The 25,895-nt window shown below is 41.3% G+C and overlaps 1 protein-coding gene across 1 annotated transcript in view; it reads right to left on the reverse strand.

Annotated features, from left to right (window-relative positions):
* Positions 1-3,953: 3,953 nt before the first annotated feature.
* The window catches only part of LOC140194637 (ADP-ribosyl cyclase/cyclic ADP-ribose hydrolase 1-like), a 28,497-nt gene continuing 6,555 nt past the window's right edge, over positions 3,954-25,895 (reverse strand). The window contains exons 2-9 of the mRNA XM_072251884.1: positions 22,638-22,794; positions 21,247-21,376; positions 16,601-16,736; positions 14,778-14,860; positions 11,795-11,871; positions 8,676-8,768; positions 5,930-6,016; positions 3,954-4,198 (exon numbers count right to left, since the gene is read on the reverse strand). Of these exons, the coding sequence (XP_072107985.1) occupies positions 4,117-4,198; positions 5,930-6,016; positions 8,676-8,768; positions 11,795-11,871; positions 14,778-14,860; positions 16,601-16,736; positions 21,247-21,376; positions 22,638-22,794 (845 nt within the window). The 3' untranslated portion in view covers positions 3,954-4,116. The remainder of the gene's footprint in view (positions 4,199-5,929; positions 6,017-8,675; positions 8,769-11,794; positions 11,872-14,777; positions 14,861-16,600; positions 16,737-21,246; positions 21,377-22,637; positions 22,795-25,895) is intronic.

Here is a 25,895-nt window from a genome sequence, read left to right on the forward strand (position 1 = left end):
TTTAAGTTTTTAATATTTACTAAATTTAACTATTTTAAATATTTTTAATATTTAATATTTGTAATCCAGGGAGTGTGAAGCGCAGAATCAAATATTGCTGTGATGATTGTATGTTCTAGTACCAATTGTTTGGTGACAATAAAGTATAAAGTATAAAACTGAATAAATGTTTGCCTAGAATTTGACACATTTTGCCACAGAATAGATTGAAAAGTAATTTTGTCAGGGTTAGAACATTAATAATAATACATGGGCTAAATTTGTCTATCAGGAATGTGTGTGAGTAATGTCTGTTCAGTCAGATATGCACCTGTTGATATCATTGGTCATACTACACAGATTTCATCCATTAGTGGCTGAACCTGGAGCTTTGGTGGGGGGAGGGGTGGGAAAGCCAACAACTTTCTCAGAGTGGTGCAGCTGCCTCACCACTCTGGTAGCTCAAGATCAGTTCTGATCTCTGGTGCCTCCTGTGTGTCCCCATGGGTTTCCTCTGGGTGCTCTGGTTTCTTCCATTTCCCAATGGTGTGCTATTTGGTCACTGCAAACTGCCTCTGGAGAGTAGGTGGAATTGATACTAGCGTGGTGAAAATAAAGATCAGTGCCGGATGAGAGTGAGTGGGTGCTTGATGGCCAGTGTGGGCTTGGTGGGCTGGGCTTTTAATGATAAACTGGAGATGATTCACACAGAGTTTGGGAACGACAGGACTAATAATATCCCTGCTACAACTCACTGCCTCTGCCAGCTTTTTAGCCCAAAAGTGGGCAGTGTGGAAGTTAAGCATTGACCAAAAGCCTTTCAAAAGAAGATTAGATCTGAGCTGCATGCGAAGGAGCTTGGGAGGACCTGCACAGGCGAGTCTATTGTTTGCGAATGGGATGCAGCTGGTGCAAGCTTTGTGAGAGCCACACATGTGCTGGTTTAGCACTTGAACGTTACGGCACTAACTTTAATAAGTGAATGCTCTATTTTAGAAACTTTTACAAAAAATCTGAGATTTAATGTTATATAGATTCAGTGGCCACTTGATTAGATATATTTGTACACCTGCTTGTTAATTCAAACATCTAATTAGCTAATCAGACATGGTCAGTAGGTTCAGTTGCTGTTCAGAGCAAACATCAGAATGGGGGAAGAAATGTGATCTCAGTAGCTTTGGTCATGGAATGATTGTTGGTGCCAGATGGGGTGGTTTGAGTATCTCAGAAACTGCTGATCTCCTGGAACTTCCATGCAGAACAATCTCTAGAGTTCCTTACTCTTCTCTCTGCTTTCATTTAAAAGCTATGTTCACTGTATCTTCTTTCACCAGCTAGTTAGTTAAGGAAAAAAAACAAACAAACTGTTGCTTCATCCAGCTCTCAAACTTCCCTTACGTCCTCAGAGCGATTTCCAAGTTGAGTTTGACATGGAGTACTGATTCATTAACTGAAGAAGCATAGAAGACAGCCAACAGCAGATGGCACCCTGGCCCATCATTGAACCACTAGGACCTGGAGGCATTTCTTTGCCATTGGGCCACTCTCTCCTGCCTTGGTGACACTGGAACACAGATCAATTCAGCACAGGAAAAGGCCCTTTGGTCTTTCTATTGCGAAGACTGAGTCTGAATTCCACCTCCTGACGACCCCAGCTAAAGTGCTACCAGACCCAATAGCAAACTTGGTCCTCCCCAAACAAAGGCACAAAGTGCTGGAATAACTCAGCGGGTCAGAGGCATTTGTAGAAAGAGAAATAGTTCATGCTTTCCCAAAATGTCCTGTAGCTGTTTCTCATTTCCAACATTTGCAGTGTTTATCTTAACGTTCATTTTCTGACGCGGTCCAGCACCAAATTCTTGTCTGTCCCTGATCTGCAAACACTGACTGCCCACCTCCTATTTCCAATGTTAGCTGCAACCCCATTTGGGAAGGTAGCATTTGGTAGTATATTTTTAGAGACAGTGTTTCTAAAATCTCTAGAGACAGTGTTCAAGGTCTTGGATGTAAATCACTGGGCTGAAAGGGCCTGCTCTGCTCTGTATCTATAAAAGAAATAAATAAGTTTACAATAAGTTAAAAATATATATCTTCATTGGTGGGTGCTGATGCTTTTTTTGCCGGTGGGGGGAGGGGGGACCGTTGCTTGCTGCTGCTTATGCACGGGGGGGGGGGTACTTTGGGGTTCTAACATTTAACTGTCGTTCATTCTTTGGGGCACACCTCTGATTTCGTGGATGTTTGCGAAGAAAAAGCATTTCAGGATGTATATTGCATACATTTCTCTGACATTAAATGTACCTTTGAAAAATATATTGCCCTGTACTGCTGCCACAAAACAGAACGTTTCCTGACATGCAGTACGTCAGTGATAATAAAACCTGATTCTTACGCTGATTCCCCTTCTGTGATAAGCCCACTTCCAGCTGCATTTATCACTAATCATGCTTTAAGATTTTGAGTAATATTTTTTAAAAAGTGTATTTTATTTTGAAAATTATGACCTTATGTGCAACCCGATTGTCTTGGCTTTATCAGAATTTCTGCTTGGCATTACATTAATAAGTTTTAATGGAAACTTGGGAGCAAAACAGCAACAATTTGATGGGGTTTACACCAGATGAGGTTTACAGCTGGGATGCTCAGATTGTGAGCAATATGCTACTGATCAGGTTTCCGATAATGATGTCTTTGTTTTGCTTGGCAGCTGCAAGGACAGCTTCCTTTAAATTAAGATCATTGTGATGCAGAGTTTTCAGCTCCTGAGTGCTCTGGACTCCTTCCATGTCCCAAAGGTGCAGCACTAGCTTAATATGGATTAATGAAAAAAAGAAGCAGAGTGGAAATTGACGGCAGGTGTACAAGAAAATTTGGAGAATTGTGCGCAGTTTTGGTCACCCACCTATGGGAAAGATGTAAATAAGGTCTAAAGAGTACAGAGAAAAATTACAAGGGTGTTGCTGGGACTGGAGGACCTGAGTTATAAGGAAAGATTTGATTAGGATAGGACTTTATTCCTTGTAGCGTAGAAGATTGAGGGGAGATTTGATAGAGGTATACAAAATTATGAGGAGTATAGATAGGGTAAATCCAAGCATGCTTTTCCCACTGAGGTTGGGAGGGACTACCACTAGAGGTCATGGGTTAAGGGTGAAAGGTGAAAGTTTAAGGAGAACATGAGGAAAGACTTCTTCAGTCAGAGGGTTCATGAGCATGTGGAACGAGCTGCCAGCACAAGTGGTGAATACAAGCTTGATTCCAATGTTTGCGAGAACTTTGGAATGGTACACGGATAGTAGAGCTTATAGGGTGCTATGGTCCTGGTGCAGGTTGATGGGAGTAGGCAGCTTAAAGAGCTCGGCCCAGACCAGAGAGACCAAAGGGCCAGTATCTGTGCTGTATTTTTCGATGACTCTAAAATAGAGAGAGAGAATAGGAGTAACAGAATTGATCCCCTGGGGGTTTGCATGGACCTCAATGAGTGATTGCTTCCTTACGTGCAGCTACAAGTACAATATATGATAAAAGATATACATCTATTTTCAAATTCCAGTTCTCTTATCAGAGAGAAACCTGGACACTGAGTGAGATTACGTTGGCTGCTTTACTAAGGCGGTCATATGCAGCACAGTAGTCATACCAAGCTATTGTGCATCCAGGTAGCATGCTTTCTACCGTGTATCAATAAAAAATGATAAGGGTTGATGGGGACTTGCTGAATTTCTTAAGCCTCCTGAGGGGGAATTCAATATTCGTAAGGCATCATCTATGCTAAGAGAAACAGTCAATGCTTTCGTTCTGTGATTGCTTGCACAAACTAGGAAACAGACGCAGATAGTTTTTCAGCAGGAGGCAAGGCAGTGGGAGAATATGCGGAACACAGGGAATGGTTGTGGACAGGTGAATTGAAATGGCTTAATGGAGACAGTTGGAGGTATGTCAGTTTATTATAGTAACTGCTAGGTGTTTCTTCCCATTATTTTAAATGCACATATCTCTTCAAAAACAAAAATCACATCAAATTAAAATCACCTTAAAATGGGATCATCACAATTCACAGTTACATAGAGATATTCATCATAGTTTTGTCCTGTAGATGTGAGTAGCTTTAGCAGTTTCACGTGAAGCTTTTTTCAATCACACATTACACTTGTGGAGTGCTTCTAAATTGCAGGATGGATTGTCCGGGTTGGTAACACACTGGAGCATTTGAATAGGCCTGTCAAGAAATCAGCAACAGTTTTTACATTTTTTGAATTTGTAAACCAAAGCTACAAGGTACACAGTGGGATCCCAGGCTCCTATCTTCATCTCTAACCAGTTCTCCAGCCACACCAACATGTTGCTTCAACTTCTGTTCCCTCAGTTCTGATAACCATTTTTATGTGAAACCCCATTCAAGGCAAAGTGAAACTCAACTCAATTACATGCCCTTGTCTACTATGTTCATTGTACTTTTCTTATTCATTTTCAAATTCAACCCAGCACTGTAATGGATTCATCTTTAAGCAAGGAACTCAGTTAACCCCAATAATGGGTCGCAGTCCCACAACCCTCCAGATTTTACCCATTGTCTGTAGCAATTTATAAAAGATCCTGGGCACAACAAACTTCCAAGTGAATGCTAGGGCATTTTCCTCTTCTGTCATAAACAGACAAAAAAGTCGCCAAGCAAATGTTCTTAAGTCACTCCTCTTCGTGCTGAGCACAGAGGAAAAAGGTGAAATTAGATCTCCTGCTGGTATGTGTAAAAATCCCTTTTTGATAATATTCCCTCTTCATGAAGAAAGGAAGCTGGATCATAGCCAGATGGCTGAAGCAACCATTAGTCCAATCCTGGCAGTGGTGAGGGGGGCAGGGGGGTAAGGGGGCAGGGGTGTGAATGGGTAAACCTGTGTTTGGCTGTCCTTACCTCCAGAGGCTGAGTACAGTGACTTCACTTTGGGTGAGCTGAACACACTCAATTGTCAGTGCATTTACTGCAAGGCTTCCAGTGCACAACCCACAAAATGGAGAGGTCAACCGATGTTTATGGGGAAGGTGAAGTCATTGCATCGTGTGCAAAGATCAGTGGCTGGGAGTTTTGCTCTACCCACAGCCTTTTGTGGCAGTGAATTCTATTTCATTGTGCATAATAAATTTTGTGGAGATGATACTCTTTCTTTTATACCCTGACGAGAGGAAGTAGTTTCTCTATATCGACACCATAGAAACGTGGCTTGTTTTAAATAGCTCGATTAGTTCATTCTTTAATCAAAGAAACTCAAGGTAAATTTTTTTCACTGATCCTCAAATTTTAATCTCTTGGGTTGTTCTTATGAAGATAAACTATCTCCTTCCAGGGCCAGTATATCTTTCCTGTGGACTAATGCTCAGAATAGATCTTGGTAGCCAAATGCAGGGCAATCTCAGTTAATGAATGGGTTCCATTTTTATAGATAATTATTGGTCAATTCATCCACAAAAGGGAAAATATCATCTTATATAGTAACCATTCCCCCACAGTATTGTGACTTAATGGCACTGGAAGCACACAAGACTGATTAAGAAAAGGCAAATACTAAAAGGTGAGGGTGAGGGAGTAAAGCTCTGTCATTCCTCAGAACGAACGTATCTATTCAAGGTGGAATTTTGAATTTATTAAGATTATGGGAGCTTGCTCAATGCAGAAAGTGTCCATAATTCAGGCGCTTGTAATTTAGGGATAGGGTGTAGCATCTTTATAAAGCTGAGGTATCACTTCTTCCCTCTTTGTAGCCTAACTACAGTTCCATTGGGCTTCTGAGTTACGTATGTGTACGCACACGCGCACGCGCAAAAGCTACATAGGAATGAATCAAAGGAGAGAATACTTCAGTCCTAATTCACAGAGAGTGCCATAAAGAAGGAACACCTTAATGAGCACTTGTGATGTTTAAGGTGTGAAATACGAATTTGATGTGGTACACACCCATAATTATCCAAGCAAGTGAACTTTAGATTTTTCTTCTTGAGAATAGATTCTAATTCAGCAACACTGGCGATACCACACGACTCCCTGCAAGTCAAAATGCTGAAGGTTAGCGCTGTATGATTGATTACTTCCTATTCAGTTCCACCGGACTGGCTATTGTCATGCAGCAAGGTCTCTCAAAAAGATGGGAGGTGAAGATATTTAATTTTAGAAAATATCACAAATGATACAGAATTGAGTGAGGGCATTCTATAACCAGTTTGTTATTGCAGTTTCAGTGAGTGCAGGGATTTTGTTTTTGCAGTCACTATGAATGACTCTAAAGCAGGGATTCCCATAATGGGGTCCATGGATCACTTGCGTCATGGTTCTAGACCGTGGCATAAAAAAATGTTAGGGAACCCCTGTTTAGCAGGATTTGGACCAGTATAATACAGATGACAAGATTATGCTGTACAGCGAAATCCACTTATCTAACATTGTTGTTGATTTATCAAAAAAATGCTATTCAGCTTGTCCAACTTCTCAGCTGTTTCCCTGTCCTCTTTATGATTTATTTTAAGCTACTTAGCAAAATGAAATCATGGATTCAGTTTTCACTCAAGTTTTAATGTCCAAACTACTATCTGGACTAAAATATTTGTTCTAAATTTTTGTCAAGGCCAGATTCCGACTCAAGACTCTTGAGGAGTTCTGGAGTCACAAGGTAGGAAGGAATCGATGATGTGGTCTCCGACCTTTATCACATTATTGATCATCTGAGCGCCTCGGCTGAAATCAGGGCTATGGAGTCGCACTAGCCTTTAGGATGCGAGACAAGCCAATGCAATGGATGACAAACAAGAAAAATCCAAGCAACACACATAAAATGCTGGAGGAACTTAGCAGGCCAGGCAGCATCGATGGAAAAAGAGTACAGTCAATGTTTCAGGCCGAGACCCTTCAGCAGGTCTGGAGGAAAAGAAAGGTGAGGAGTAGATATACAAAGTGGGGGAGGAAGAGAAAAGCACAAGGTAAAACCAGGAAGGGAAGGGATGAAGTAAAGAGCTGGGAAGTTGATTGGTGAAAGAGATACAGGGCTGGAGAAGGGAGAGTTTGATAGAAGAGAACAGAAGGCCATTGGAAGAAAGAAAAAGGGGGGGAGAGAAGCACCCAAAGGAGGCGATGGTTGGGCAAGGAGATACGGTGAGAGTGCAAAAAGGGGATGGGGAATGGTGAAGGAAGGGGGGAAAATTACCGGAAGTTCAAGAAATCAATGTTCATGCCATCAGATTGGAGGGTATCTAGACAGAAAACAAGGGTGTTGTTCCTCCAACCTGAGTGTGCCCTCATTGTGACAGTAGAGGAGGCCGTGGATTAATATATCAGAATGGGAATGGGAAGTGGAATTAAAATGGGTGGCCACTGGGAGATCCCACTTCTTCTGGTGGAAATGTTTGACTTGGTAAAACAAGGGTTCCCACCAGTTTTTTATGCCATGGACTACTCTGCCAGAAGAAGTGGGATCTCCCAGTGGCCACCCATTTTAATTCCACTTCCCATTCTGATATATCCAGCCATGGCCTCCTCCGCAGTTGTGATAAGGCCACAATTAGTTGGAGGAATACCACCTTGCATTCCATCTGGATAGATTCCAACCTGATGGCATGAACACTGATTTCTCAAATATCCGGTAATGCCCCCCACTTCACCATTCTTCATCCCCTTTTCTGTCTCATCTCATCTCCTTGCCCACCCGTCACTTCCCTCTGGTGCTCCTCCCCCTTTTTCTTTCTTCCAATGGCCTTCTGACCTCTTCCATCAGATTCCCCTTCTCCAGCTTGTATCTCTTTCACCAATCAACTTCCCAGCCAATTACTTCATCCCTTCCCTTCCTGGTTTCACCTTTCACCTTGTGCTTCTCTATACCCTCCACCCACCTTCTAAATCTACTCCTCAGCTTTTTTTCCTCCAGTCCTACTGAAGGGTCTCGGCCCAAAATGTTCAAAGTACTCTTTTCCATAGACGCTGCCTGGCCTGCTGAGCTCCGCCAGCATTTTGTGTGTTAAATGCAATAGATGTTGGATTCTGCTTGCCTAAGATGGCTGTAGTGTGGGCAGATCAAAGGTGCAAGCAGAAAAAAATGACCACATAAACCAACGGCCAATCTGGATCCAAATATCCAACCAGATGTTACCCCAGCATTTAGAGACCAGATTCTGATCGCCACTCACTGGATCCGTTTGAAGTGGGGCTTAAATCTTCACCTTCTGATTTATGAATGGGAGTATTACTCCTGGAGCAGGCCCAAGGATCACTCCATTCTCAGGGTCTTTAAATGGATGCCATTTAGTTCAAGAAATGTGGCTACTGTGAAAAGGAAATTGTAAAATGTTTCTAACGTTTGTCTTGACACAATTTACTTCATATTCCGCTGAAGAATGCTGAATCTGTCTCCAGGGCTTTGTTGCCTCAGTTGTGTTACATTTCTTCCAGGACTGTGTGAGAACAACCCAGGACCACTCTCCCTCCAATTTTTTCTCCTCACCCTTCCCCCACTTCGTAAATATCTGCCTTCCTCACCTGGCCTCGCTAGAACAGTTGTGCCTGTATCTCTACACTCTGAGCAGACCCGCTGCATCTCAGCTGTTTAATTTTCTGGAGATCAACTGGACCTGCAATTCTAATACAGCACGATGAGGTTGGGAAAAGTACTGCATGAAAAGAGACAGGAAATTCAGACAATAAGATGTGAAAATCTCACTTATCGGGCCCATTAATATTATCCATGATCCAGAGGTGGACAGAGGTAACCTTCTTCTTGTCCAGCTGTGCGAGTTCTATTTCACCAAAAATACTAGGCATAGGAAAGGAAAACATTATCAATGGCAGCAATCGTAATGCAATCAACTTGACACTGTGATTTACATAAGCAGAAGCCACTATTGATTAGGTTCAAATGTAAAAGTTTGAAAAACAGTATGTATATTACATTTCTTTTAAAATTTATTATTATAGCTGCGTTTTCACGCAGCTCGACGTAAAACATTTGATTCACAAGTATTAATACAAACATAAAGGAATGTTTATGTTTGTAAATCATATATCAGTACATTTTGCTACCTCAATCTATATGTGTTTATCTGGAAATTACTGATTTGTATTCAATATCAGGTCATATCCATGTTTCTTTAGGTCTCAAATCAACATGTTAAAAAGCTTTCAATTGCTGGATTTTGCTTTTTCTCCCCCCCAGTTATAGCTCTCGCCCTCTGGTTTCTTCTTCTAAGAAAGCTCATAGTGATCTTTATAATGGAGAACCTCTTGAAGCTAAAGATCAGAAATTGATTCACCCTAGCCTTCTCTTTGTAGTGTGGACACATCTTATTATGGACATAATCCAATCCCTCCCTTGTCTCAATCACTCTGACTTCACCATTTCCTTTTCTACACTGATAGCACGAGGAATGCACACTATTCTAGCTGTAAGGGCCTGATGATTTATCAGGTGATAAGGATAGGCCTCAGAGTTTTGGCTCAATATTGCATATCCCACAACCAAGTCATTTTGAAATTAATTTGATTTTCTTTACTCACTGCTCCTGGATTATAATAGCTTCATTTTATTGCCAATCTGGACCTGCAGAATATCACTTCATCTCCATTTGAGTAATCACTCTTCTTGAGATTCTTGTTCCCATGGGAATCATTTTCCACTTCTCTGCAATTAATTTAATCTGCCAGCTGCTTGTTCAAATCATAAGCATATTCATAATATACCGTGGGTGCCACGGTAGTGTAGCAGTGAGCGCAGCTCGGAGTGGAGTTCAAAGTTCAATTCTGACATCATCTGGAAGGAGTCTGTACGTCCTCCCCATGGAATGCGTGGGCATCCTCCGGGTGCTTCGGTTTCCTCGCACAGTCCAAAGACGTACAGGTCAGTAGGTCAATTGGTCATTATAAATTGTCCCATGATTCAGCTAGGGTTAACTGGAGGGTTGCTAGGCAGTGTGGCTTGGAGGGCCGGAAGGGCTGGAAGGGCCTGTTCTCATGACTGAAAGGCATAACTGTGTGGCTAGGCATAGCTCAAATACCTTCTATAAATTTGCTCATGATACAACCATTGTTGGTAGAATCTCAGGTGGTGACAAGAGGGTGTACAGAAGTGACTTATGCCAACTGGTGGAGTGGTGCCACAGCAACAACCTGGCACTCAACATCAGTAAGACAAAAGAGCTGATTGTGGACTTCAGGAAGGGCAAGACGAAGGAACAAATACCAATCCTCAGAGGGATCAGAAATGGAGAGAGTGAGCAGTTTCAAGTTCCTGGGTGTCAAGATCTCTGAGGATCTAACCTGGTCCCAACATTTCAATGCAGTTATAAAGAAGACAAGGCAGTGGCTATACTTTATTAGGAGTTTGAAGAGATTTGGTATGTCAACAAATACCTTCAAAAACATCTACGGTGGAGAGCATTCTGACAGGCTGCACCACTCTCTGGTATGGGGGGGGGGCGCTACTGCACAGGACCAAAGGAAGCTGCAGAGGATTGTAAATTTAGTCAGCTCCATCTTGGGTACTAGCCTACAAAGTACCCAGGACATCTTCAAGGAGTGATGTTTCTTCAAGGTAGCATCCATTATTAAAGACCTCCAGCACCCAGGGAACGTCCTTTTCTCACTGTTACCATCAGGTAGGAGGTACAGAAGCCTGAAGGCACACACTCAGCGATTTAGGAACAGCTTCCCTTCTGCCATCCAATTCCTAAATGGACTTAACCCTTGGACACTACCTCACTTTTTAAAAAAAAATATATAGTATTTGTTTTTCTGCACGATTTTTAATCTATTAAATATATGTATACAGTATAAAGTATACTGAATAAGATTTATCTATTTATTATTTTTTTCTTCTATATTATGTATTGCATTGAGCTGCTGCTGCTAAGTTAACAAATTTCACGACACATGCCGGTGATAATAGACTTGATTCTGATCCCAATTCTGTGCCATATCTTAATAAATAAATAATCTCCTGCAGCTTGTCCAGTTCAGCTTTGCAACCATCACCAACAATGAGACAGTATCATCCACAAATTAACATATGGTGGTTCATTTGCGAGAGAATTAAACATAATAAGCCAGAAATAGATTGCCACACAGAGCACACTCGTAGTGTTCTACCAGAATGATCACAGTTCAGCATTTATTGTTGCAAGGAAATCAGGTTCCATCCTGAGCTAGGGTGCTGTCTCCCAGTAACTGTGGGTTTCTATTGGGTGCTCCAGTATCCTTCCACATCCTTGAGACATGGTCGTATGTTAATTAGATACAGTAAATTATCTCAAGTGTAGATAAGTGACAAAAAGATTTATAGGGGAATTGTTGGGTGCCAGAGGAGGAAAGGGAACTGGCATTGATTGGATTAGATTGGATCATATGGAGCAAACAGCTGCCTTCTCTGTTATAATAGTATTACTCCTGTTATATTGATCTCCTTTTTGAGATAAATACAATTCCAAAGAATGGTAGCAGAGGAACATTGCTTACTTACGCTCTCACTTAAGCAAGTAAAGTTCCTGTGGTTCTCAGTTTATTATTTTCAGAATAAGTACTTTTGGAAGAATAATGCCCTTCTTCAGAAGTGATCCTCCATCATGAAGGCCAATTGTATCTAAAATATTGCCCTCTTCTTGAACGTTCTCCTGTACTCCTCTGCACTTTGTCTGTCATAATTAAACAGTAGTAAGTCGTACGTTGCACCTTCCAATGTCCTGCCACAACATGGGCAGGAAATCTCCAAAAACCTTCCTTCCTCCAGCTTCCCCATGGCTAACAGTGATTCTAGCTTGTATTGTCTCTGCCACTTGATTCCATCCGTACCTGTTTTCCCTGAAAGCGTCAACATTTGCGGATCCGTTCAACATCACCGACACTCTTCCGTGGGCCTTCGCTGCATACTGGAGAGGAGATGCACAATTATTGCCTCCTGTACTTGAGGCCCAGTGGAATCAAAACAATCATTTTGCTTTTACAGTAAGGAATTAAGACCTGGTTTCCCCAGTCCGACAGGCTGGGACTAAGAGGACAAATTGAAATGGTTGGCTTGTTCATTCAGAGCTGGCACCAGTTTCCACCTCAGTGTTGTGCAGACATACGTAGCCAAGAAGGCAGGGGGCTGCTTAGGGTGCAGGGGTCAAGTCCAATGACCATATCGTGGTATGATATAAATGTCATGATCACATTTGGAAGCCCACATGGTGCCAACCTCAACTGAGTCCTTCCCCACCAAAACCTTGCACAGGGCAAGATTTGATGTGTTTCCCTCTGGATTGCTCCCTGAGTCTGGAAGGAGCCTGTTGACGTTGCCAGTACTAGCTTTCTCCCTCCCTCCCCGCACCTTCTTTTAAATGCCATACCTCCAGGCGGCTTGTGCCTTCTGGCACAATTCCTGCTGTTACCTGTTGAGCATCCTGCATGTCAGCTTCAAACAGGAGACAGGCTGGTTGATGGAAAGACAAGTGAACTGAATGGGCAACATTCAAATTTATTCATCACATGTGTATTAAAGCATACAGTGAAATGTGTTAACAACCAACACACCCGAGGGCGTACTGGGAGCAGCCTGCCAGTGTCAACACACATTCTGGTGTCAAATAGTCATAGTCATACTTTATTGATCCCGGGGGAAATTGGTTTTCATTGCAGTTGCACTAAATAGTAATAGAACCATAAGTAGTTAAATAGTTATATGTAAGTTATGCCAGTAAATTATGAAATAAGTCCAGGACCAGCCTATTGGCTCAGGGTGTCTGACCTTCCAAGGGAGGAGTTGTAAAGTTTGATGGCCACAGGCAGGAATGACTTCCTATGACGCTCTGTGCTGTATCTCGGTAGAATGAGTCTCTGGCTGAATGTACTCCTGTGCCCACCCAGTACATTATGTAGTGGATGGGAGACATCGACCAAGATGGCATGCAACTTAGACAGCATCCTCTTTTCAGACACCACCGTGAGAGAGTCCAGTTCCATCCCCACAACATCACTGGCCTTACGAATAAGTTTGTTGATTCTGTTGGTGTCTGCTACCCTCAGCCTGCTGCCCCAGCACACAACAACAAACATGATAGCACTGGCCACCACAGACTCATAGAACATCCTCAGCATCGTCCGGCAGATGTTAAAGGACCTCCGTCTCCTCAGGAAATAGAGACGGCTCTGATCCTTCCTGTAGACAGCCTCAGAGTTCTTTGACTAGTCCAGTTTATTGTCAATTCATATCCCCAGGTATCTGTAATCCTCCACCATGTCCACACTGACCCCTTGGATGGAAACAGGGGTCACCGGTACCTTAGCTCTCCTCAGGTCTACCACCAGCTCCTTAGTCTTTTTCACATTAAGCTGCAGATAATTCTGCTCACACCATGTGACAAACTTTCCTACCGTAGCCCTGCACTCAGCCTCATCTCCCTTGCTGATGCATCCAACTATGGCAGAGTCACCCGAAAACTTCTGAAGATGACAAGACTCTGTGCAGTAGTTGAAGTCCGAGGTGTAAATGGTGAAGAGAAAGGGAGACAAGACAGTCCTCTGTGGAGCCCCAGTGCTGCTGATCACTCTGTTCAACATGTCAAAGCAGAAATCCTAAAGGCTCTTCACTTGCCTTTCACTCCTAGCTGTGCTTTGCCATAACAAAGTACCCTTTGAGCTAGAACTAGAACATCTGAAGGTTTGGGGATTTCTTATTTTAAAAATGTTTGCTTTTCTGGAGTTCTTCCGTATCCATCACTTTTGACCCATCCTTTGCCTTTATACCTTTATTGAATTCACTTTAATTCCCACTTGTTCTCTCCCAGGCCTCCAAAGGTATTGATTCCAGCAGATGCAAGGACCACAGCTAAAAGCCCTGCAGTTCTTTGTTCAAGCTACTTCGGAAGAAATGGCTGTTTAGATTGTCAGATCTGGCAAAATGAAGGGGCACAACATTGAACTTCATTTCATCCACTGACACACATTTTATAGCAGTGGTCCATGTTAGAGTGATTTTTTGTGTTTAGGACATATACATTTAACAATTGACTTTGGCTACTGGTCTTTACTTCTGAATATGTGTTGTACGTTTAACTTGGAGTGCAGCTCTGAACAATGGGTTCCTAAAGGTAGTGAATCCCAGTCCAGACAATGCTGATTAAAATTAATTTGGATGTCTGTGGTGTGGATGTGAATCAGGAAGGGTGAAGGTTGCATGTAGTTTCAAAGAAAGCATTGTCCATACATTGTAAATATGGAGTTGTCCTTTGATGTTTGGCACATAAAATATCGAGCCTCATATTGGGCCAGCAGACCTTTCCACTGAAAGCGTTTCCATATGATGCCTGCTGTACCTTGTTTTGTTAAATAAAGAAGTTGCTTTGTATCTACCAGTAACGTTCTCCAGTGACTTCATTCACGCAACAGTCAGTTCATGATTAAAAATGGCCTTGCTGGCCAATATGTGTTCCTTTAAATCAATCTTCTGAGCATCTTAGCCATGTCTGCTGACAATCTCTCTCCACTGCTCAAACACCAGAGCAGATCCAAGAGTTGATCAGTTCAATTTGGATGAAGTGTGCATTTATTTGTAATAGGCTTTAAATGTCACTTTCCAATCTACTGAGCAGAGCTCCAAACTCCTACTGATGTCCCAATCTCAACAATATAATACATGGCATTAAAGATTTTAGGTTTATTGAAATGGAATTTGAGGATACGAATCGGCCTGTAACACTGAGAAACAGATTGCTGAATCTTCAACTAAATGCTTCAGATCCAGCGTTACGACAATACACCAACACATATAAATGGTTTCAGGGAAGGGAACACTCACATTCTGAGAGGCGGCTCTCCAAAATGAATGCATTGGATTATTTTCACAATCATTATATTCAGGGCACGATTCGTAATCTGGTCCTGTAATTAATCAACCATTTACAATTCAGATTTTTCATCAGGAAAATTAACTTCTACAATATTAAAAATTGGAAAGCCTTATTTATTCATGTAAATATATAACAATTTTCATTATATGAATCTCTCAACATTTTAAGGTTGCTAAGTAATATGCACTGCACTTCACTATTTTTGACAAAGAAGGAGTTTACATCTTAAGTAAAGTATATTCATGGATTGAATTGGATTTTAGTTTAACTTAAACAGATCTAGAAAGGATGTGAGAATCAGTTCATTCTGATTTCATACGTTCAGCTGCTCTGCTGCAAACAACATTTTGAAGATGATGAAAACATTAGTAAAGAGGAATTTCACCTCCACTGTATTTAAACTGTTCCATTAAAAACCCTGGAACATTTTAAGAAAATGATTGAGAACCGTAAATCAGTTGACTTTAAAAAAATGTAGCAATCATGTACTTCTAAGAATCTTTATTATAGAATTTGACTTTGTAAAGAAAACTTTTATTTTTCTACAGTTCCCAAACAAGAACATTATCAGTCACTTTAAAAAAAAATCACAAATTAAATGATTGAAGAAGGTAAGTTAAAATGAGGGATTCTGCTTATTGCTCATTGACAAGTTCTTGACTTCAAACAAACAAACCCACCTGAAAGGAACACAGGTTTTGAATATAATCTTCTGAGAAATAAAAATCCTCCTTGATCCTATTGGAACATAGATTGGTGTGTTGATCAGTGCTGTGGTCTATCAGTGTTAGTCTGTCAGAGGTGCAGTCATTTCATCTGAGTTCAGCACTGAGCCCAAGACATAACTTACCTACAGAAACCTTGCTCTTTGTGTGTGGATCAGAGGTTCCCAACTTGTTTTATGCCATAGAGCCTTACCATTAACCGAGGTGACTGTGGACCCGAGGTTGGGAACTCCTGGTGTAGAGTGTGGCAGCAGCCAGGTTTAGTGACCTGAGCAACTTAACCTCAAGTACTGGCACTCCTATGGAGCTGTATATGAATGCACACGAGTTTGTGGGTTGTGACTCCTAAGGAAATAATAAATCATCTCAGGAGGCAAATTTGAGATAAAGCAAGAGGTGCATGGTGGTACCAAATGGCTCAGCAGCAGCTGACCAGTGCCACGGGCTCTGTAGTGAAATAATCTCAGATAGAAGGCGAAGTACAACTAACAGTGGAACATTTGAGCATGGCCTGCAGTCTGAAAAGAGTTTTAATAAAAATTCTCTGAGCTGTTAAAAAGATTGAGAGCTCTGCTCTTGGGATATCCGAATATGCAGATTGGGGTCAGGTTTGGTTTATGATAGGAACTCAGAGCTGCTGATGAGAATTTGACTCCATTCTAGGCAGGATTAGACAACTGAGCTTACAGAGATGATCATATATATCAATGATTGTTCTATGAATACTATTTTAACACGCTTTATTAAGAACCCAAATGCTTAATCATCAGTCAGTGGAATAGTGGCATCCACACCAGAGTTTGAGGCGAGTGGTCCTGTATTCGGATCTGGCCAGCTTCCTGCGTGCTTTCCATCCGTGCTGGTTGAGTGTCAAGCTAGCAACACAGCCTCATAAAAATACAGATAAATGCTAAAGAAATGGCTAGGTTGCAGCCCGATGCGCCACAAGGCGGGGAGAGGAACAACAAAAAATTCTTAATAGCTCCATTGCTTAGGAACCCATTTGTACCTAATGCTTTCTATCATAAAATCCTGCCATCACTCACCTGGCTTGGAATCTCTCCCACACCAGTTCAAGCCATCTGCCAAATAACCAGTCAAGCTGCTCTCAAGAGGCATGAGCTTCTCTGTGATTTTGGTGTATTTTACAGTAAGTTCTTTTGTCCGGCTCCAGAAGATTGACTAAGAAATATGAACAATTACAGCTTTAGAATTTTATTGGAAAATAACTTTTAAATTACATTGGATCACATTCCCCAATTCTAGCATTTTACTTCTTGACGTTAATAGCTATTTAAAGCAACACACACAAAATGCTGGAGGAACCCAGCATGTCAGGCAATGTCTAGGAAAATGAATAAATAGTTGACATTTCAGTTTCAGACCCTTCTTCAGGACTGAAAAGGAAGGGGAAGATCCCAGAATAAAAAAGGTTGTGGGGGTGGGGGGCGCGAATGGAAGATGGCTAGGAGGTGATAGATGACAGATGAAGCCAGTTGGGTGGGTCTGAGATCTGTTAGGAGAGGGTAGTGGACCATAGGATGAAACGAATCCCCAGGTCCATACCAGAAATAAAGTGTTAGATTTGTGCAGCAGCTTCCAATGACTAAAACTAGCAAACCTTTTTACACTTGTTCATTATTATTTCCCATTGACCCAAATGGTGATAAAATAAATTGGAGAGCTAAAAGCTGAGTTATTGATTTATTGCATATTTTACGCCATCCCACATTGTCAAATTCTACTCCATTGAAATACATAGTGCATACATACTGTTGAAAGAGTCCATCAAATTTGCATTGGAAATTAGATTAGATTAATGCTAGATTAGATGAACCAATTAGATTAATTCCCTCCTTCTCCCCCAGTTATTTCTACAATCTTAGTGTTCTGCTTTGCCAGGCACTGTGTAAATACATTTTAAAGCAGTTGTGGACTTTGTCACAATGTTGATTTGTGCTCACCAGTTTTACTTTCTAAATGCCCACAGTTTGAAGAAATGAAATGAGAGGTTCCAGTTTCCTGCCACAAACCAGGCAGTTGATGAGTGAACATGAAATGAAGTTCTTTATTCTACCTGATACTTTTGAGCCTGTCCTATAACTTTTTACAGTTATAGAGTCATAGGTGGATTTAGGGCATATAGTCACCAACCCTCCGCTGACCATCATTCATCTATTTACACTAATCTTATATTAACCTTGATTTAATCCATTTATTTGTGTAACATCCTTGAAAAACTCCCCCCAGATTCTACCACCCACCCAGACATTAGAGGCAACTTACAGTATAGCTCTGTGTTTGAGACTTGTCTTCCACATGTTTGGGACGTAGGAGGAAACCAGGGCACTTGAGGGAAACTCACTTGGTTCCAGAGACAATGGCAGGCTGCATCTTGGTCAGGCACTCCGAGATGTACCACTAAACTGTACAGTCGTCTTAAATTGAAATCAATCAGCTTCAGTTTGAGCAGCAGTTCATTACTGTTTCTCCAAACCAGAAAATGTCTTCCAGAATTCCCTGCCTGTTTCTTGGAACCAGCTTTGACCCAAGGCTTAAGGAAACTACTTTTGGCATTTAATAGCCTGGTATACCATTACCTATTAAGCTACAGATAGGATACTGTCTCTGAGGTTTGACTTATTTACCTATCCTATAGGCACATTCTCATAGGATTAATTTTTATTTTTCATTTAGAGATACAGCCTGTAACAGGCCCTCCACCCAATTACACCTAGGTGACCAATTAGCCGACTAACCCAGATGCCTTTGGAATGTGGGAGGAGACCAGGGGACCCGGAGGAAATCCATGCAATCAAAGGAAGAACAGACAAGATCTTTACGGACAGCAGCAGAACAGAGTTTTTTTTCCAGCACCCACAAAGTGCTGGAAGTGCTCTGTATGTTAGTGTGTCTGGATAGAGAAACTGAGTTTACGTTATAGAATATGATCTTACAGTAGAACTGATTTGATATGTGAGAAAATTGGTAAGGCTGATTTTCAGAAGATATAATTCAAGCCTTGAATTCCAAAGGCTATGACTGTAACATTAATTTAGTTTTCTATTTCTCCCCACTGATGCATCACTCTTCCTAAGAAATGTGAATTACATAAGACCATAAGTTTAATGAGTCAGATCATCAAGATACTCCTTAGAATTTTGATGACAAGAGCTAAAAGTAAGATACAAGCTGAAATAGATAAAGAACAATGTGGTTTTGTGAAAGACAAAAGGTACTAGAAACACAATGTTGATGTTAAGGATACTATCAGAATGAGCTATTCAAGTGCAAAAAGATTTGTTTGTTTTATCGACTACACAAAAGCATTTGATAAAGTGAAGCACAATAAGTTCTTTGAAATATTACAGAAAATTCTAGATCTGATTAGGTGGAGGTCTTTCGAATCTAGAAATCTGTACTGGGAACAAACTGCCACTGTAAGAATAGATGGAGAAGTGAGTCAGTTTACGAAAATCAAGAGAGGCGTTAGACAAGGCTGTGTTTTCTCCCGACTGATTTAATGTGTACAATGAAACAGTATTACAAAAAATAACAGACATCTTGGGAATCAAAGTTGGCGGTGAAAACATCAATAATTTCAGATATGCAGATGACACTGTGTTAATTGCAAGTACGGAGGAAGAACTACAAAACTTAATTGATATAGTTGTTGAAGAAAGTGCAAAAATGGGTCTATCTGTCAATTGCAAAAAGACAATGTATGGTGATATCCAAAAAGAAGGAGAATCTTATCTGCAGGCTGAGAATAAATGGGGAAGACATAAAACAAGTACAGAACTTTTGCTACTTAGGAAGCTGGGTGACATCAGATGGCAGGTGCGACATGGACATCAAAAGAAGAATAGGGATGGCAAAAGACACCTTTACAAGAATGAAGAGTATACTGACCAATACTAAACTAGGCATGACAACCTGGCTCAGGGTACTGAAATGTTACGTTTATCCAGTTATGTTATATGGCTCAGAATGTTGGACAATATCTAGTAACATGAGGAAACGAATTGAAGCAGCAGAGATGTAGTTTTTGAGGAGGATGCAAAGAATACCATGGACGAAATGAATATCTAACGAGGATGTCATGAACAGAGCAAACACAAAAAGAGAAATAATGTATGAGATCATGAAAAGGCAACGTAACTTCATTGAAAATGTGATTAGGAAAGAGGAGTTAGAATGCACGGTAATTATGGGAAAGATTGAAGGGAAGAAAGCAAGAGGAAGACAAAGACAAATGATGATGGAGACAGCAGCCAGAGAACTGGAAATGAATACCAATGAATTGATCCACTTGACCTGAAACAGTCAAAGGTCAAGTCATGGCAGTCAAAGCTCAAACTGGGCACGGCACCTGATGATGATGATACCGACTGATCTGCATTGTCTTTATTATCACCCCACCCTCCACATCATCTATAACACAAAACACGATGGAAACAACAACTCTTTCTCTCTACAGACACTGCCTGGCCTGTTGAGAATTACCAGTATGATTGCTTTAAAAGATTTAAGTTAAAGGTAAAAAGACAAGCATTATTTGTCACATGTACATTAAATCATACAGTGAAATGTGTCATTTGCATCAAATCAAATCAGCAAGGCTTGTACTGGGCAGCTGGCAAGTGTCACCAGCAGGGGTGCAGTGCTAGCCGGAGCATGTCCAGCACCTCTTTAAAAAAAAAAGCCAAAATAAACAAGCTAATTAATTAGGTGCCACCCAAGGTGATTTCAGTATCTCAGAAACTGCTGATCTCCTGGGATTTTTATGCACAACAGACTCTGGAGTTTACAAAGAATGATGCCAAAAACAACAAAAAAAATCCAGCCAGTGGTTGTTCTGTGAGCGAAAACATCTTGCTGGATTTTTTTTTTGTTTTTGGCACCATCAAACTCCCTACATTAACAGTAGGAATTAAACCCTGATCTTACAATTGTTAATGCTACACTAACTGCTACGCTACCATGCAGTACACAAAAACAGAACGTAGCCCAAGTAAAATGAACACATTTTAAAGTTTCTAACATTTGGTTATGATTAGTAAAATTATTCTTCACGTTCATATTATTTGATCTCTGGATGAGGCAGCCACATCTGCACTACAAATATTGTCCATTCTTGGTTGCCCTAGACAGGGCAATAGCTAAGTTCAGCCTCCAGCAAGTATGTTTAAAAATCTGTAGCTGAAGAATAACATTAACAGTCTCACATATTGTTAGTGACTGCTCTCCAGCCAAATTTAGTGTTGCAACTATAAGAACTTCCCAAGAACAATTAGGATGCTTTGTGTAGCTTGACCATAAAACACATGTCAACTAATTGCCTTGATGACTGATTGGCTTCAGCCTTCTAGTTGCACTGCAGGTCTAAACACATTACTGGCTTCCTTCACCAAATGAATTTAATCAAACAGCTTTTCTGACAGTCTGTCAGCCTTTGTGTCTCTGTCTCATGATACACATTACCAAATATTAACACACTTAGTGAAGTAAATTGTCATTTGAACCCTTAGTCTTAGAGTGCTACTGCTGGATCCTGATGTTGGATTGCTGAACTTTTGTCCACCCACTTTCGAGCAAGTCAGAGTTTACAGTGGAGTAGAGGAATAGATTGTCAATCATATATTGGACTCTGGGTTATCAGCATGGACTCCTGCATCGACACATTTCTTACCTGATTGACTGGGATGTCATGATCTGCCAGTTTCAAAAATGGTTCATAATCTTCCATTTTGATATTACATGGGTCTTTGCCACTAAATGCATTCAGAAAATTTTCCCAAATCTTTGGACAGTCTTTCTTCCTGAGAGAGAAATAAACATTCAAACACAGAGAATGAAAAAATGCTGTTAGGATTGAGGAATTCATGGTCATTAATGCTGAGAATCTATGATTGATTTGGAAAATCTGCAAGATTTTACATTTATTTCACAATAGCCCATAGTGCTTTACAGCAATAAGATACTTTTTGAAAATGAATGCAGGGAAATGTGGCGTCCAATTTGCAAGCAGCAGATTGCAGAAGCAGCATCAGGGTAAGTAATCAGGCTGTCCTTTGGGTACAAAGTTAAACAAGATCCTGTCTTGTCCCTCAGATGATTGTGAAAGCCCTCGTGAGAATCAAGAAAAGAGACAACAGATTCTAGCACATTTTATTTCTCAACATCATTGAAAATTTATTTTGCTTAAGTTTGCGTAATTTTTGGGATTTGGGTGATGCCAGCAAGGTGAACATTTATTGCCAATCTCTAATTGCCTTTGTGGATGTGGTGGCGAGCTACTTTATTGAACTACTGGAGTCTTTCTGTCAAAGGTAATTCCATTATGAGAGTTTCAGTATACAGATCCAATGATGAAGACAAGACCTGAAACAACATTGAACATTTTATCTAAAAGACACCCTACCAGTTAAACAATGGAGCATGCTGCCACTAATGCACTAAAGTGGCTGTCGTGATTTTGTGCACAGATTTCTTAATTCAGCTTGAGGTCATAAACTTGGACTTGGAGACAAGTGATCTTTTGAACCAAGGCGAAGTCTCGACAGGGAGTTAGGGAAGGTCATCAAACACAGATCAAAGACCGGAGTAGAATACAAACTGCACCCAGTAGAAGGAATGCATATGGGAGGGCAATACACTGTCTGGACAAATGCAGAAGCAGCAAAGATCTTGATAAACTTTCAAGCAATAGCTGAAACAAGAGGAAAATAAACCCCATGGTGTACAAACTCTACCTAGTGCAAGCTGAAACAGAGAAAGGCAACATTTAGATAGCAATAATTAACTGGTTTCAGGATCTTGTTTGCTTACAGGAATTGAATGTGACCTTTAATTATACTTTTTCCACAATGGTTCAGCAAGTAAGTTAAGGGAGTAACTTAAACTATTTTTGTGGAACAGGTTTACACATTTCTTTAGAAAACCAAATGTTCACCTTGCTTGTATTATTGTTATACAAGAATTTAAAATTTTATGATGAATAAAAACCCATACTTTCCTTCAGAAAAGGTGTACTTTGAAATGTGCTTTGATGCTGTGCCAGTGAATTACATATTAACATACCCTACACTGGGATTTATATTCTGAAGGTAGTCAAAACATCTTCCCATCATTATTTCTTTCAGATTTCTTGTTGATCCTTTTCCTTTCCATTCTTTTGAGTCAGCACTTGCCATTGCCATTGTCATAAGACTTAAAACAAGTCCAAGCAGAAACACACCTATTACAAGCAATTAGATACAGGCATTAGTGCAAGAAATAAACATTCTATTATCTATTGTGTCTGGTGCTCCCAATGTGACCTCCCCGATGTTGGTGAAAGCTGTCGTAAATTGGGAGACCATTCGTCAAGCACCTCTGCACCATCCACCATAGGCAGGACTTCCCAGTGTTCAAACATTTTAATTTCGATTCCCATTTCCATTCCAACATGTCGGTCTCTGTCCTCACTTGTGCCAAGACGAGGGCACCCTCAGGGTGGAGGAGCGACACACTATATTCCGTCTGGTTAGCCTCCAACCTGATGGCATGAATATCGATTTCTCCTTCTGGTAAATAAATTCCCCCAACTCCCCCCACCCCAACTTCCCCTATTCTCCACTCTGACATTTACCTCTTCTCATATGCCTACTACTTCCCCCTGAGTCCCCTCCTCCATCCCCTTCTCCATTGATCCACTCTCCTCTACCAATGACATGGGTAGGACGAGTTATGAGGTTCTGCAGAGGGAGTTCAGGGAGTTAGGTGCTAAATTAAAGGGCTGGTCCTCCAGGTTGTGATTTCAGGATCATTACCCGTGCCCCATGCAATGAGGGTAGAAGTAGGAAGATTATACAGTTTAATTCATGGCTAAGGAGATGGTGTAGGAGGGAGGGCATAAGATTTTTGGATTATTGGGATTCTTCCAAGGAAGGTGGGACCTGCATAGAAGGGACAGTTTGCACCTGAACTGGAGGAGGACTAATATCTTAGTGGGAGGGTCTGTTAATGCTACATAGTGGTGTTGAAACTAGAGTTGCAGGGGAGTGGGAACCAGAGTGCCAGAACAGTTAGTGGAGAGTTTATGGAGACAGGTGTTGGTAAGACTTCAGAGAAAGTGAGGAATCAAAAGTTTGATCATGGTGCGACTAGTGTCCTGAACTGCATATATTTCAATGCAAGAAATATCATAGGAAAGGCGGATAATAGTGCTGAAGATGAGCGAGCTGGTTTACAAACAGAGGTAACTTGTATTGAAGAGAGGCTGTTGATTGGGCAAAACTGCAGTCAACAGGATAAAAGGCAGATGAAATCAAAAAGGGTGAAGACAGGACTGAGGGTGTTGTATTTGAATGTGCGCAGCATATGGAATAAGGTAGATGAACTTGCAGCACAATTGGAGATTGACAGGTTTGATGTTGTAGGCATCACTGAATCATGGCTGAAAAACTATAGCTGGGAGCTTAATGTCCAAGGATTTGAATTGAATTGAATTTGAATTGAATGATCTTTATTGTCATTATACATAGGTACAATGAAACTCTGTTTGTCTTCCTCTCAGGCAATTAAATAAAACGGTAGATAAAAACAAGACAGTAATAGAAAAACAGTATTAAATAGATAAGCAGCAGAAGATAAGTTGCAGCAGCACCAGAACATCACAGTAACATAGAACATAGAATAGTACAGCACAGTACAGGCCCTTCGGCCCACAATGTGGTGCCAAACCTCAAGCCCTGCCTCCCATATAATCCCCCACCTTAGATTCCTCCATATACCTGTCTAGTAGTCTCTTAAACTTCACTAGTGTATCTGCCTCCACCACTGACTCAGGCAGTGCATTCCACGCACCAACTACTCTGAGTAAAAAACCTTCCTCTAATATCCCCCTTGAACTTCCCACCCCTTACCTTAAAGCCATGCCCTCCTGTATTAAGCAGTGATGCTCTGGGGAAGAGGCGCTGGCTATCCACTCTATCTATTCCTCTTATTATCTTGTACACCTCTATCATGTCTCCTCTCATCCTCCTTCTCTCCAAAGAGTAATGCCCTAGCTTTCTTAATCTCTGATCATAATCCATACTCTCTAAACCAGGCAGCATCCTGGTAATTCTCCTCTGTACCCTTTCCAATGCTTTCACATCCTTCCTATAGAGAGGCAACCAGAACTGGACACAGTACTCCAAGTGTGGCCTAACCAGAGTTTTATAGAGCTGCATCATTACATCGCGACTCTTAAACTATATCCCTCGACTTATGAAAGCTAACACCCCATAAGCTTTCTTAACTACCCTATCTACCTGTGAGGCAACTTTCAGTGATCAGTGGACATGTACCTCCAAATCCCTCTGCTCCTCCACACTACCAAGTATCCTGCCATTTACTTTGTACTCTGCCTTGGAGTTTGTCCTTCCAAAGTGTACCACCTCACACTTCTCCAGGTTGAACTCCATCTACCACTTCTCAGCCCACTTCTGCATCCTATCAATGTCTCTCTGCAATCTTCGACAATCCTCTACACTATCTACAACACCACCAACCTTTGTGTCATCTGCAAACTTGCCAACCCACCCTTCTACCCCCACATCCAGGTCGTTAATAAAAGTCACAAAAAGTAGAGGTCCCAGAACATATCCTTGTGGGACACCACTAGTCACAATTCTCCACTCTGAATGTACTCCCTCCACCACCACCCTCTGCCTTCTGCAGGCAAGTCAATTCTGAATCCACCTGGCCAAACTTCCCTGAATCCCATGCCTTCGGACTTTCTGAATAAGCCTACCGTGTGGAACCTTGTCAAATGCCTTACTAAAATCCATGTAGATCACATCCACTGCACTACTCTCACCTATATGCCTGGTCACCTCCTCAAAGAACTCTATCAGCCTTGTTGGACACGATCTGCCCTTCACAAAGCTATGCTGACTGTCCCTGATCAGACCATGATTCTCTAAATGCCCATAGATCCTATCTCTAAGAATCTTTTCCAATAGTTTTCCCACCGCAGATGTAAGGCTCACTGGTCTATAATTACTCAGACTATCCCTACTACCTTTTTTGAACAAGGGGACAACATTCGCCTCCCTCCAATCCTCCAGTACCATTCCCGTGGACAACACGGACATAAAGATCCTAGCCAGAGGCTCAGTAATCTCTTCCCTCACCTCGTGGAGTAGCCTGGGGAATATTCTGTCAGGCCCCGGGGACCTATCCATCCTAATGTATTTTAACAACTCCAACACCTTCTCTCCCTTAATATCAACATGCTCCAGAACATCAACCTCACTCTTATTGTCCTCACCGTCATCAAGTTCCCTCTCATTGGTGAATACCGAAGAAAAG

Source organism: Mobula birostris, chromosome 3 (genome assembly GCF_030028105.1).
Source record: "Mobula birostris isolate sMobBir1 chromosome 3, sMobBir1.hap1, whole genome shotgun sequence".
Classification (NCBI taxonomy): domain Eukaryota; kingdom Metazoa; phylum Chordata; class Chondrichthyes; order Myliobatiformes; family Myliobatidae; genus Mobula; species Mobula birostris.